This window comes from Podarcis pityusensis, assembly GCF_964106645.2.
Source record: "Podarcis pityusensis genome assembly, chromosome: 5".
NCBI lineage: Eukaryota > Metazoa > Chordata > Lepidosauria > Squamata > Lacertidae > Podarcis > Podarcis pityusensis.
The window spans coordinates 75,519,116-75,532,122 of record NC_138032.1 but is presented as its reverse complement, the minus strand read 5'-3'; the positions used below and the strand labels follow the sequence as shown (position 1 = coordinate 75,532,122).

At 44.5% G+C, this 13,007-nt stretch overlaps 1 protein-coding gene across 1 annotated transcript; it reads left to right on the top strand.

Moving 5' to 3' along the window:
* The first annotated feature begins 1,097 nt into the window (after positions 1-1,097).
* Positions 1,098-12,043, top strand: LOC308476888 (protein NDNF-like). Its single transcript, XM_081005006.1, has 4 exons — positions 1,098-1,325; positions 4,215-4,407; positions 6,777-6,910; positions 7,556-12,043. The coding sequence occupies exons 2-4, from the start codon at positions 4,223-4,225 to the stop codon at positions 8,905-8,907; spliced, it is 1,671 nt and encodes a 556-aa protein (XP_080861132.1). The 5' UTR covers positions 1,098-1,325; positions 4,215-4,222; the 3' UTR covers positions 8,908-12,043.
* The last annotated feature ends 964 nt before the right edge of the window (positions 12,044-13,007 follow it).

Sequence of the window (13,007 nt, the reverse complement as noted above, 5' to 3'; positions counted from 1 at the left end):
ACCTTGCCCCTCAGGAACTGCTCCCAGACTTTCCAAGCATCATCTGAGGCCCTTCATCGTGTGCCCCCTCCACAAGAGATCTGGAGGGTAGCAACATGAGAATGGGCCTTTTCTGAAGTGGCTTCCCATTTGTGGAATGCTCTCCCCAGGGAGGCTCACCCAAAACACTCATTACATATTTTTAGGCACCAACGAAAATGTTGGCCTTTTAAATGTGTTGGTGGGGGGGGGGCGGTTTGGTTGGCTGGTTTGTGTTTGTTTTATTATGTATCTTGTGTTCTCATTTTGTATTTTTGTGTTGTGAATTGCCCTATGATCTTCTGCTGAAATTTAATTAATTAATTAATTAATTAATAATCCCATGTGTACTTATCTGGAAGTAAGTCCCATTGAACAAATGGGTCTTACATGCTTAGAATCCAGCTGCAAATTATTTTAACTTTTAATTAAATATAATTCCTACAGGTCTGATAAACCCATTTTATTATTATTGAAGCTATCACAATATACTTTTAGGAGTGTCATTGCTCTGAATCACGGGGGTTGAAACCTTTTTGTTTTTCTCTAATATGATAGTTTTGTCTCGCCAGGGTCTTCTTAATTTCCAGCTGATTCTCCATCCTATGTGCCCATTCTACAAACCTTAGGCTTGGGCTTAGATGTATACAACAGGTGTGTGTGTTGTTGTTTTTAATCCACCCATTTATTCATGTTTGTTGATATTTAATGTCAAAGAACAGTGAGTTCAAATGACTCTGATGCAATTCTGATAGCAGAACACTTTAGAAGTAGGATAGGTCCCTGCCCATCCAATTGAAATTACGCGGGGACATAACCAGGCTGTAGGCTACCTAATACTACAAAAGGGTTAAATGAGCATACACACACACCTCCCACACAGACACGCTTTTGCATTTCTGTCAAAGACCCACTCTCTAAGCAGCCACCCGTGGGGCATGGCGCTCCTTTCTAGCTGAGCTGCCTGCCTGTCCACAAGGAAGAAGAAGAAAATTGCTCTCAAAATACAAAGTTGTAATATATTTGTACAAGAGGTATAGGAAGGGGACCGTTTGGTTTTGAGGAGATCCGTATTGCAGAGGCTTAAAGAAAAACAAAAGAACTTTTCTCTCTTCGCCTATAAAACTAAAAGCTTTTATTTTTTTTTAATCCTTTTGCTTGAAACATATGGAAAAGTCAGTTCGGTCCTATAAAAACAGGTTTCCCAGTTGTGTTTTTCATCTGCCAGCAAAGATCTCAAAAAGTCTGGGTCAGAGTGTTTCATTTGGATTTCTGCACAAAGTTGCCAGGATAGCATCTGTCTAAAGGTAAGTGCAGTAAAATGGTTGGGTTCCTCCCTCTCAATTTATTTTGCATTTATTTATTTATTTTCACTGCCAAGAATCTGTTTATAGGTTTGTAGCTTTATGGGGATGGTATTCTATTTCGGGTCAGCCTACAATATCTGTCTTTACCAGGCAAGAAGGCTTGGGGATCAATGCAATCTGTGACCGCTGTTTACCTTTAAAGTATGGAAAACCTAAAGTTCATGTCAATTTAGAAGTTTGAATATTTATGTTGACTTTATAAGATATGGTTTGAGCAAACAAACTGCCAAAGGAATATATCAGTACATAGTGAGAATGTTAATATACTGTTATTCTTATTGAGGTGATTGAGATGCAAAAGAATTTGGCAAGCATCATTCATACATATTTGGACAGGGTTTTTTTTTATATGAACCATTTACTTCCCTGCTTCACATTTTATGAAGGCATCCTAAATCCTGAAGGCAACATAAATGCTATCGCTTTTGAGGTGTAGGACAGAATGTGATGCCACATTTTGTGGCTGATGAAAACTGCCTATTCTTACGATACATCACTGACAAGGATCAGACTTACAAATTCAGATGTAGTGCAGTGATACTACTACAGACTCAAGCCATAAATATTAACCAGAATTCTAACAGTTAGTGGATTTGATCTACTGATCTTTTTTTTAAAAAAAAAACCCTGCTAAATAATAAACGTCGTTTCTTTGTTCTTCTGTATTTATGTCTTATTCTCTCTCCTACCACTGTTCGTGAATCAAATTTGCTAATTTATTGACTGTGTGTTACAGTTCAGTTTAAGGAGGCTTTCTCCCACAATTGATACTGTTCTAAGAGCACCCCCTACCTACCGACACTTTGTTCTACAGCTACAATGGTTGTCAGAAGTTGGCAGTTTTCCCCACTCTGACCCATATGCTGCTCTATTTTCTCTCTCTCTTAATCAATTAAAGCAATGGTCTTTCCAGATGACCAGTTTATGCTGCGACAAACGTGCTGTCATTTGCTTCTTCATTATATAACATCCAGACATCGCAAATTCCCAGCACTCTGCCATAGAAAATGCAGCTCTTTTCCATGGCAAGTGGGACCAGTTGTGGTTGGAAGTGTTGCCTGGAGTGCCTATTGAACAGTGCCTGTGACATCACTCATGCTAGGTGACATAATAATAATAATAATAATAATAATAATAATAATAATAATGATAATGATAATAATAATTTATTTGTATCCCGCCCATCTGGCTGGGTTTCCCCAGCCACTCTGGGCAGCTTCCAACAAAGATTAAAATTACATTAAAATGTCACACATTAAAAACTTCCCTAAACAGGGCTGCCTTCAGATGTCTTCTAAATGTCAGGTAGTTGTTTATCTCTTTGACGTTTGATGGGAGGGTGTTCCACAGGGCGGGTACCACTACCAAGAAGGCCCTCTGCCTAGTTCCCTGACAGCAGCAACACACACAACCATAATTTAACCTTAACTCCAGTGCTTTTCTATCTACCTTGGGACACATCCAGACAATTAGTTCAAAGCATTCCCAAACCAAGTTCCATTCAAAGACAATGATGTAAAACCCAGTGCACCCAGTCTGCAAGGGAATGGGGCCCACAGGCTGAAAAATATTTAGCACCCCTAGGAACCAATAACAGCTTGGGACCAAAATACCTCAAGGACCGCCTCCCTCCATATAAACTTACCCAAACTCTGCAACCATCTTCTGAGGCCTTTCTTCATGTGCCTCTTCCATGAGAGGGTGACAACACACGAAGAGGCCTTTTCTGCAGTGGCTCCCTGTTTGTGGAATGCTCTCCCCAGGGAGGCTCAGTTGGTTCATCATACACAAAGGTGCCAGGCAAACATATTCCTCTTTAACCAGGCCCTTGGCTGATTGACATCCAATGCCCTTTTAAAATGTGTTGGGGACAGGGGTGGGGTTTATTGGGCTGTTTTTGTTTGTATTTTTATCATGTATTTTGTGTCTTTATACAGTGGTACCTCAGGTTAAGTACTTAATTTTTCTGCAGGTCCGTTCTTAACCTGAAACTGTTCTTAACCTGAAGCACCACTTTAGCTAATGGGGCCTCCTGCTGCTGCCGCGCCGCTGGAGCCCAATTTCTGTTCTTATCCTGAAGCACTATTTCTGGGTTAGTGGAGTGTATAACCTGAAGCGTATGTAACCTGAAGCATATGTAACCCGAGGTACCACTGTATTGTGATCTTTTATTATAACCACCCTGAGACCTGCAGGTATAGGGAGGTATATACATTTTAATCATCATCATCAGGGTATGAATATTGTTTTCCTTCTTTCAAAAGATTGACATATTGCCCCACATTCAGATAATACCAAGGTGATGTACAATAAGGCAATTTCCTATAAACCAGTCTTTCTATCATATGTGTGCTGTATATGTGCGTGTGTGCCATACCCTCCAACATTTCTCCAATGAAAATAGGGATGTCCTAAGGAAAAGCGGGACATTCCGGGATCAAATCAGAAACTGGGACGGCTTCTCTAATTCAGGGATTGTCCCTGGAAAATAGGGACACTTGGAGGGTCTGGCATGCATATGCACACACACACACACACACACACACACACACACAAAATAATCCAATAAAAACAACATGTCAAAACAATATTAGTTAGAAACCATTCAAGTGGGATCACAGGCCATGGAAAGCTTTAATAAATAGGTATGTTTGAACAGCCAGAGGAGGCATCACACAGTAGGTGTCCTGCTGTATGTTTAGATATGAAACTCAAATCAAACAGGGTCTGGCTGAGCTATTTGTCATCTGTGATCTGTAGTAACTCAATAGCATGGTATAGAATTTAAGAAATCTCCAGCTTTGTTAATGTGTCCCCTGCTTGTTGCAGCTCTTACGATGTCCGGGTCACAGGCTTGCCTGCCCCCAGTGCTCCTCTTGGCCATGTACTTCTGCCATTCGATGGAGGTAGCGCACAGCATACAGCAAAGCTTCAAGAGTGAGCTCCTCAACTTTTACCATACATTCATCCTCGCAGACGGCAAGGAAACCACAGTGCACCTCTTGGAAGATATACCCAAAAGGTAAAGGGAGCCTTATATGTCCTTTCGTTTCATCCGAATTCTTGCAGCCACACCACACCCTAAACCTCCTCTGGCTTGCAGGACATCTTCGGGAGAAGAAAAGGCTGAGGACTAAACCCAGCACAAATCCAGAGTGGATTCCCTAAGATGGTTGGATGGTGCCTTGAACACCTCCTTCCAGCAACTCCTGCAGCCAAGCTGGTGCCAAATGTATTCCTCTGCTTTTCTTTAGAAAAGGAAAGAGCCACTAACCATCAGTGGGGGGGGGGGGGAGCAAGCATTTGTTTACAAAAATCTGCTAACCACACAGGACGTCATCTAATGCACAACCCTGAAATACCAGAGAGAGTACATCCTTTTGTTGCATCCGAGTAAAATATGAAATCTGCAACAAGCAACACACTCCATCTAAGATCAAAAGTATGCACTGTCGCTCTACAGCAGTCAAAAGAGCAAGCTTAAACAACTAACAAAATAGCTCCATTGTGTGCATACCCTCCAGAAATAAGTACCGTATTTTTCTGTGTATGAGACGACGCTTTTTGCTAAAAAAATTAGGCAAAAATTGGGTGTCGTCTTATACACAGATAGTGAATGCAGAGGGGGGACGTGCGATTAATGGCAGCAGCAAGCAGGAGATTGGCAGCAGCAATTGGGTGGGTGATTGGTGGCTGTGGCAAGGCTTGCTGGCGATTGGCTGTGGCTGTGGCAATTGGGAAAGCGATTGGCGGCTGTGGCAAGGTGGGCAGACAACTGGTGGCTGCGGTGAAGTGTGCAATCAGCAGTGGCAGTGGCAAGCGATTGGCAGTGACAGGCAGACGGGTGAGCGATTGGCGGAAGTGACCTCCCCCACCCCCCAAAAAACCCTAAACAACTTAATTTCTTAATTTTGGCTTAAAAAAAAATAGGGGTCATCTTATACATGGGGGTGTCTTATATACGGAAAAATACGGTACCACCACGTTCCTTAGCAGCTCCATCTCTTCCAGTTGGTGGGATGATGGACAAAGTTCTTCATTATTCATCTACAGAAATGAAAGTGATCTGTGCTCTTTACATATGCTTGCCTCAAGAATAGATAAGCAGACACACATCTGACAAAATGCTATCTCTATTTGTATTGGGGGTGAGGGAATCATTCCTGTGAATGCAGAACTTAAGGGAGCCAAATCTTAATTGGAGCCAAGTCTAGAGGGACGTATTCCTGAGGAATGCAGTGATGCCAAACACAAACCCTGCAAATGTTAGCTTCCTCAGTTATCTCATAGGAGCCACAGAAAACTGAGTGAGAGTTGGGAAAGAAAAGCAAGCAGAGAGAAGAAACTGGCTTGCATGAGCCCCTAACAACTTACAATATCCTGAAGGAAAGTGTGGCCGACTGGCTGCAATCTTAACTGGAACCCTCCCATTGTGGGTTACAATGCAAAGATCTCATCTGAAGAAATATATGGTTTTTCATGATATTTCTATTATATATTGCTTCTACAAGTAACAGTATTGTGCACCAGAATGTGAAGTTCTCTATTATCACCATTTTTGCAAGGAGGTTCTTTGCTCTGTCACCAGTAGTTCTCTGCTATTCCCCCGAGACACCAATTCATCACATTAGCACCTGTAAATCCAATGCATATTCATACATGAAAGCCAGCTGCTTCGCTTCAGACACAGGCACTGCAGAGAATGGGAGAGGAGCAAGGCCATGTAAATGCTACCAGGTTACATAATGTATAGCATGACCGCAAGAGCACATAGAAGAACTCTCAGAGGGGCAGTAAAAGTGAAAAGAATAAATTGGGATAATTGGTTGTGGTTTTAAAATATGGCATCTATCCTCAGCTGAAGCAACGGGTTGAGTTTTAAAGTATTTGTTCCAAATGGACTTACAAAATCCATTTTATAAGTATCTTTGCTAAAAACTGGGGCTCGCATTAAAAACAACACCTTATTAATCACATAGATATCACTCATCAAAAGCATTTGAAAACAAATTCTACCTTCACAAAGTCCGGATGTGAGGCATGCGACTACGTGATCAGATGATGTTACAAATCTCCCAGAGGGTCTCAGCAGTCACAAAATAAAAGACTTGTGCATGTGTGGCAGTAGTTTGCAAGAACCCCTCTACTGGGATTGTGGTTGCTGTGAGTTTTATGAAGTTGTCTGCAGATTTGAGCTGAGATGTTACCTGGTGGTCAGGTGAGTGGCACAGCCCCACCTCAGTATCCACTGCTGTAGTTCCCAGACTTGTGAATGGGAAGAGCTCATTGATGCTGTATGCATCTTCTCGGACTTGCTAGGGATGTCCCTTCTAGTGGAAGCCTACAGGGTACAATGACTCTCAAGGACTCTTCTTCTCCCTTCTTTCCAAGGTACTATTTTGTTTTAGAGAAAGGCAGGACCTCTGCACCGTTCACTGTGAGAGTGACTCCGTGCGATGTCCCCATTGAGTGGAGCATCCGGGTCCATAAGACTTCAGCAAACTACCTTGGGAAAGCAGCACGTGGTAAGAGATGCATGCAAGGCCATGGATTAGGAGGGTCATCAATGTTAGCTAGCCATTCATGATGGTTGATTCATCCCTCGGCTCTATTTTTCCTTCCTGGCAGCAGAAAAAAATACTGGTATATTTGTCCCAAGTGAATCTCCACCCCCCCCCCCCGTCTCTCCCACTTCCTCATTCGTCACTCTCATCGTCTCTCCTATGGGTATTGCTATGTGCCCTCTGTCTTTGAGCTCTTTGCTCTCCTACTTTCAAGGCTCGCCGGGTTCTGGGAGGGGGAGTATGGAATGCTTTCTAAAGACACTGTGTCCATCAGCTGTCATCCCCTTGGTGTTTCTATTTTCTCCTCCTCCCCCTCCTCCTCCTTTTCTCCCATTATTTCTCAACTTTCCCCCTCATCTGCCTCTGAAATGTGACCTCCCTCAAACCCCTGTTGTAAATCTAAACTGCCTTCCTCTTCCTCCTCCCTGGAAGGGTCAAGCTGGGGAGGCGGTCTCCACCATTCCTCCTCTGCCCAGTCCCTGACACCCAGAAGGGAACAAGGCCTTCAGTCTGAAAAATGTTCTCCAAACCTAGCTGAACATTTCTGCCCATCCCCCAAAGAAGTGTGACTTAAAATATTTTTGCATTTCCATATGTCATTGACAGATGATTTGGACGTTCAGGAAGCCTTAAAGTTTCCAAAGACCATGAAGACCGTGTCTACTCTCTTCAGCTACAGAGGCAATTCTGTGGAGACATACATGGGGACATCTTACTATTCCGCTGTCTACGTGCTGGAATTCCTGTCCATTGAAAGAGACACCCAAATCACGGTGTATCTAACGACAGACACAACTTCTGAGCACCTGTATCCAGAACTCCCAATGGATCCACGCATAGATGTCGTCGGCATTAGCCACACCACGGTAACCCTGGCTTGGAAGCAGAGTTCAACAGCCCTGCAGCACAAAGAAAATGTCCAGTATTGTCTTCTGGTAAATGAAAGGCATAACTACAAGAGCTTATGTGCAGCAGAAACAGCCCTAAGACCTTCTGGAGTGACGTCGCAGCAAGCATTAGCGCTCTCACTGTCTCCGTATGTCCTGGACCCTCAGCAAGTGATGATCATGCCCAATGGCGAACTGAGCCTTGTTAGCAAAGCTGGCAATGGGGAGGTGAGGCAGATATGTGTTGGCACCAAGAAGACCTACACAGTCACCAACCTGAAACCCAGCACTCAGTATTACTTTGATGTGTTTGTCGTCAACTTCCTCACCAACGCCAGTGCTGCCTACACTGGAACCTTTGCCCGAACCCTCGAGGAACCGGAGCCCAAAGTCACCATCCTAAAGGATGGGAAGGTGATTCAACTCACCCTGGATGGGAGGAAGGAAGCTCTCCATGATCTGCAGTACCAGGCTGTGCAAAAGCAGGTTCAGTTTGCCTTTCAGTCTTGCAGTGGCCAAATACGGGTCGAGATAGCCAGAGGTGGGAAAGTGCTCATGTCAGAGAGCTTTGCCGGCTTGAGGCACTTCATGCTGAAGGGAAGGCCGGGAGACCTTTACCTGGTGCACTTGGGTTCCACAGAACCTTCAAACGCATCTGTGAAGGTACAGGTGTCCTCTCTCTTCCACAGGCCTTTCTTCCCAGTCTTGCCAGAGAGTTTGAAAATCAAGTCATTCAGCAAGCTGAGGACTTGCAATTCTGTCACCATCGCCTGGCTGGGCACACAGCAGATGAGCAAGTACTGCGTGTACAAGAAACAGATTGAGGAGGACCAGGTGTGGATGGAAACCAGGAACGCCGACAGGTGCTCAGGGCCAGAGTCAAGGCAAAAAGGCGACAAGGTGCTGTGCAAATACTTCCACGATCTCAATCTCCGGCGAGCCGTGACGACCGAAACCATCAGCGGGCTTGAAGCAGGCACAGTCTACTTATTCGATGTTTACCTCATTGGGCCTTCTGGGATTCCTGTCAGATATTACAGTAAAGTGGTAAAGACGCGGAAGAAATGTTGAAGTTCTCCTTCAAAGATGGGTTCCTGAGGAATGACAAAGTTGGAGGAATTCCATGCATGGGCAGCATTTGTGACCCACGCCACTCAAAACGTGCCTGGAGTGGGACAGAAAACAGTGTTTTACGTTGCAAGATTTAAGAGGTGGAATCTCTGTGTAGAAAAGTAGACTTGCTCCCAGGACCTTCCCCCCTGCAATTCTATCTCGCGCTTATCTGCAATTTCATTGAAAGGGTTTAAAACAGAAGGGTGGTATCCAACTAACTTTTACTCAGAGCAGACCCACTGAAATTAGCACGTCTAACCTGGCTGTGTTCATTCTGTCGTGCTCTGGAACACAGGAAGCTTCCTTATCCCAAGTCAGACCACTGTCCTATCGAGCTCAGTATTGTCTACATTGATTGGTGGCAGTTTTCTAGGGTTTCAGACAGGTAATCTTTTCCAGCCCTATCTGGAGAAGCCTGGGACCTTCTGCATGCAAAGCAGATGCTCTAATATTGAGCTACAGTCCAGACTACAGAGGCTGCTTCCTCATGGCTAAATTCCGTGCAGTAGCAGTGCAATAGATAGGACCGCTATCTGGCTGTTCTCCCAGAGAGGGGCACAGAAAGGGTAAATCTTAGTTGAACACCACCCAAAGCATTTATCTTTGAAACCTACAAAATCCAAAACTGGCGTGAGGGAGAGGATAATTTTAATGGACCTAAAGCAAACATACTTTGTAAGATATCTCTCCAATGAGAATTCAGTTCCCGGAATCCACTCCCTCTGCCTTTGGCAAAGTGCAGGTAACCTCAGCAGAGTCTGAGAGGAATATCGCAGTGCAGACTGAAAAAGTGACCCACAAGAACTTCGCTTCGCTGTCTGACAGTTGGGTATTCAGTGGGGATGAACTGTTACTCTTTTTTCCACTGTAGTAATTTCTAATTTATCCCATGCATAGAGCTTCGGCGAGCTAAAGGAAAGAAATATGGTTTAAATCCAGTCAGTTCCGTTACTACTCCACCTTGCAGGGACAACCCGTGGGGGTTTCTGTACCCCATAGCTCCCATGTTGTGAGGCACCCACACCCAATGTGGGTCTCATAATGCATTGGCTGTCCAGTGAATTGCAAGGCTGAATATACCTAGAATCATGTGCCAACAGCCCTATTCAGACGTTGCTCCTTCAGAAGTTTCCCATTCCGTGGGTGAGGAGACATTAAGGAGAGATTAATGTCAGCCGTGGGGAGCCAGCTCTTCTCATGGAGTCTCGCTGTGTAATGAAGAACTCTACTTGCACAGGGTTCTGAATGGAGTAGGGCTGGCTCCCTGCTGCAGATATTTCACCCCAAAGCATGGAGACTCTAGGGGCCAGACCATCAGGAATGTGTTGGGGAGGGTGAAGCGAGCAAGCACCCACTTGCTCACCACTTTTTTGCAATGAGAAATGTGTGAGCGAGAGAACCTAGGCCTAAAGAAACAAAGGCCTAAAGAATAGTGGTGACAGATAAACAAAGGAATAGGCAAACAGATCTATAAACTTTCCCAAGAGGGTTTATAGAAGATCCCCATAGCATAATACTTCCCAGTTAGAGAAAATGCCATTTCCTTAGCCGAACCAGCGATTGATCTGCTAACCACGTCACTTTTTGGATTTGAGATATTTGAAATAAAAGAATGCAAATTCAGGGCTGGCAGTGGGAAATAATTTGATGGGTCCGGATGTTTTCTGGAGTTGAGATCTGGAGTACCAAGATGGGTTAGAGATGTTATTAACCGGCATCAGTGACACACAGGATGTTTATGCATTACCAACTTAAATCACTGCTAGTACATTCTTGTTCTCAACTTGGATTGAAGCAAGTTTGACTATTTCGTAAGAGACAACAGGATAGATATGGATTGTGGCTGATGTTGTGTGTATACCACTTCTCAAACCAGTGGTGGGAGCAGTCCTGGCAGTCCCATTGCCTGCAGATATCGGAATCCAGCATCTAAACTTGTGTTTTCCAGATTTGGGTAGCATTTCTCTGCATTACACTAACTGATGAGGCAGATTAGCTTTCTGCTGCCATGTCCTTCCAAAACACACACCAAAGTAGAAGTAAATTGGGAGAGAGGGTAGAGTTCACTCTTTCCTTAAACAATTGCTGGTGCTTTCCGAGGGAGGTCTTGGCAGGTATCACAGTATGAGAACTCTATTTCTATTACAGTTAAGACCTAAAAGCCACAAACCTTTGTTCTCTAAGTCTTCTGATCTCATACACTCTGAGCCTCATAAACAGCAGGTTAGGGAGCTGGTCCAATCTCAACTGTCTCCATTTTGAAAGTTCATCACCTCCTGCTCCAGCCCAGACACTAACCTGTATAGAATTCCTGGTGGTCTTTACCTACCAGGCTAGTGCTTAAATGCAAGGCTAGGCTAGCATGCTTATATCTACATTTAAGACCTTGTTTTTATTTAAAAGAAAATATCAACCTACATTTGATTTAAAAATAAAAACAGAAACCTGGTTGTTGTTTTTTATTGTCAACTTTTATTCACTTGGTTCCTTTGTATTCTCATCTCTTGTGTTTATAGTGGAATAAGCTATATTCTGCACTTGACTCATTGAAAGACTACTTTGCTTTTCCACTGTGCCACTCTTATTTAGTAATTCAGTAGTCTGAGTAGAACATGTCAGTAGTAAACAGTTATGGACAACTGTTGTTTATAGTTTGTTTCTTGAAGTCATGGCTCACGAACAGGGTTGTTGCTTTGTAGTAAAAGTGAAGAATGTTGGGAAGGGAAAGGAGTGGCAGGAACTGGGCAGAGGATGAATGGTGGAGACCGCCTCCCCATCCTGACCCTTCCAGGGAGGAGGAAGAGGAAGGCAGTATACATTTCCAACAGGGGGTTGAGGGAGGTCACAGCTCAGAGGCAGATGAGGGGGAAAGTTGGGAAATCATGGGAGAGGAGGAGGCAGAACCGGAGCGGCAGCTGGCTTACACAGTGTATTAGAAAGCATCCCAGACCTTCCATCTCCCAGAACCCGGCGAGCCTTAAAAATAGGAGAGCAAAGAGCTCAAAGACAGAGGGTATGTAGCAGCATCCGTACGAATGACGGATGTGGAAGTGGGAGAGTCGGGGGGTGGGGTGGAGATTCACTCAGGACAAATGCCATTATCCAAGAGGCTGGGTTCTATAGCCTCTCTCTGTAAATATTGAAATAAAAAGGACGGTAAGAAACTTTTCCTTGTCTTTGTATGTTCCTAGGCAACCATCCCAGAGCCGCTGACAGCATCTTGACAGAGAGGGAGGGAGAGATCAGCCTTGTGTTTAACTACTTGCCTGGTATTCATGGGAAATCAGGAATTCCATATAGGCGAGTGATCAGGGTGAGAGAAGAGGAACGGATGTCTCATCTCCTCCGCCTCCTCCAACCAGCTTGGTTTCCAAGTTGGCTGCAAAAATTAAAAAGGAAAGTCTCTTCCCTCATAGCAGGGAGGGGCTGTTAAAAATATTGGCTTTCAACAGATGGGTTGGACACACTACTGGGTCACAACCTGATCTAAGTTGAGGCACAGCAGCAGCCAGGACTGGCTCGACCATGAGGCAATATGAGGTGGTCGCCTCAGGCAGTAGATCTGGGCTTGAGGATTATGCTACTCACCACCAATACCATGCCTCCACTCCCACTCTGCTGCTGTGGGCAACCACTACTGCCACCGCCACAAGCACACCACACCCCTGCCATGGGAGCATCCCTGCAGCCTCACCAGGTGCTCATGCATTGATCAAAGCTCCAGGTCTCTCCCGGTCCTGGAGCCTTCTGCATTGCTCTAGCACTGAGTAATGTCCCTTAGGTCTAACTCCTCCCATGCAGGCTTTTTCCAACCAGGAATGTTTACTGGAAAGAAAAAATGCCCACATAATCTTTGGCCATCTCTCAGCCATAAGGCAAGCTCCAAACCTCTAAAGAGAGGAGACAGAAAAATGGAAACCTCTTTCTCGGGGGAAGAAAACTTTTGCCATCTGAAGGGTGTATTTCAGCACAGCACTAATTTCAGAGATCCTTTGTGCTAGTGCCACTTTGCAGGGGCATTAAGGAAGGGTGCACATCGCCAAGGGCTGCAGAGGTGA

Bases quoted from the DNA above. Each gene is read 5' to 3' on its own strand.
- LOC308476888 (XM_081005006.1), top strand. From the start codon at position 4,223: ATGTCCGGGTCACAGGCTTGCCTGCCCCCAGTGCTCCTCTTGGCCATG. The intron at 4,408-6,776 runs GTAAAGGGAGCC...CTTCTTTCCAAG, and splicing joins TTGGAAGATATACCCAAAAG to GTACTATTTTGTTTTAGAGA. The intron at 6,911-7,555 runs GTAAGAGATGCA...TGTCATTGACAG, and splicing joins CCTTGGGAAAGCAGCACGTG to ATGATTTGGACGTTCAGGAA.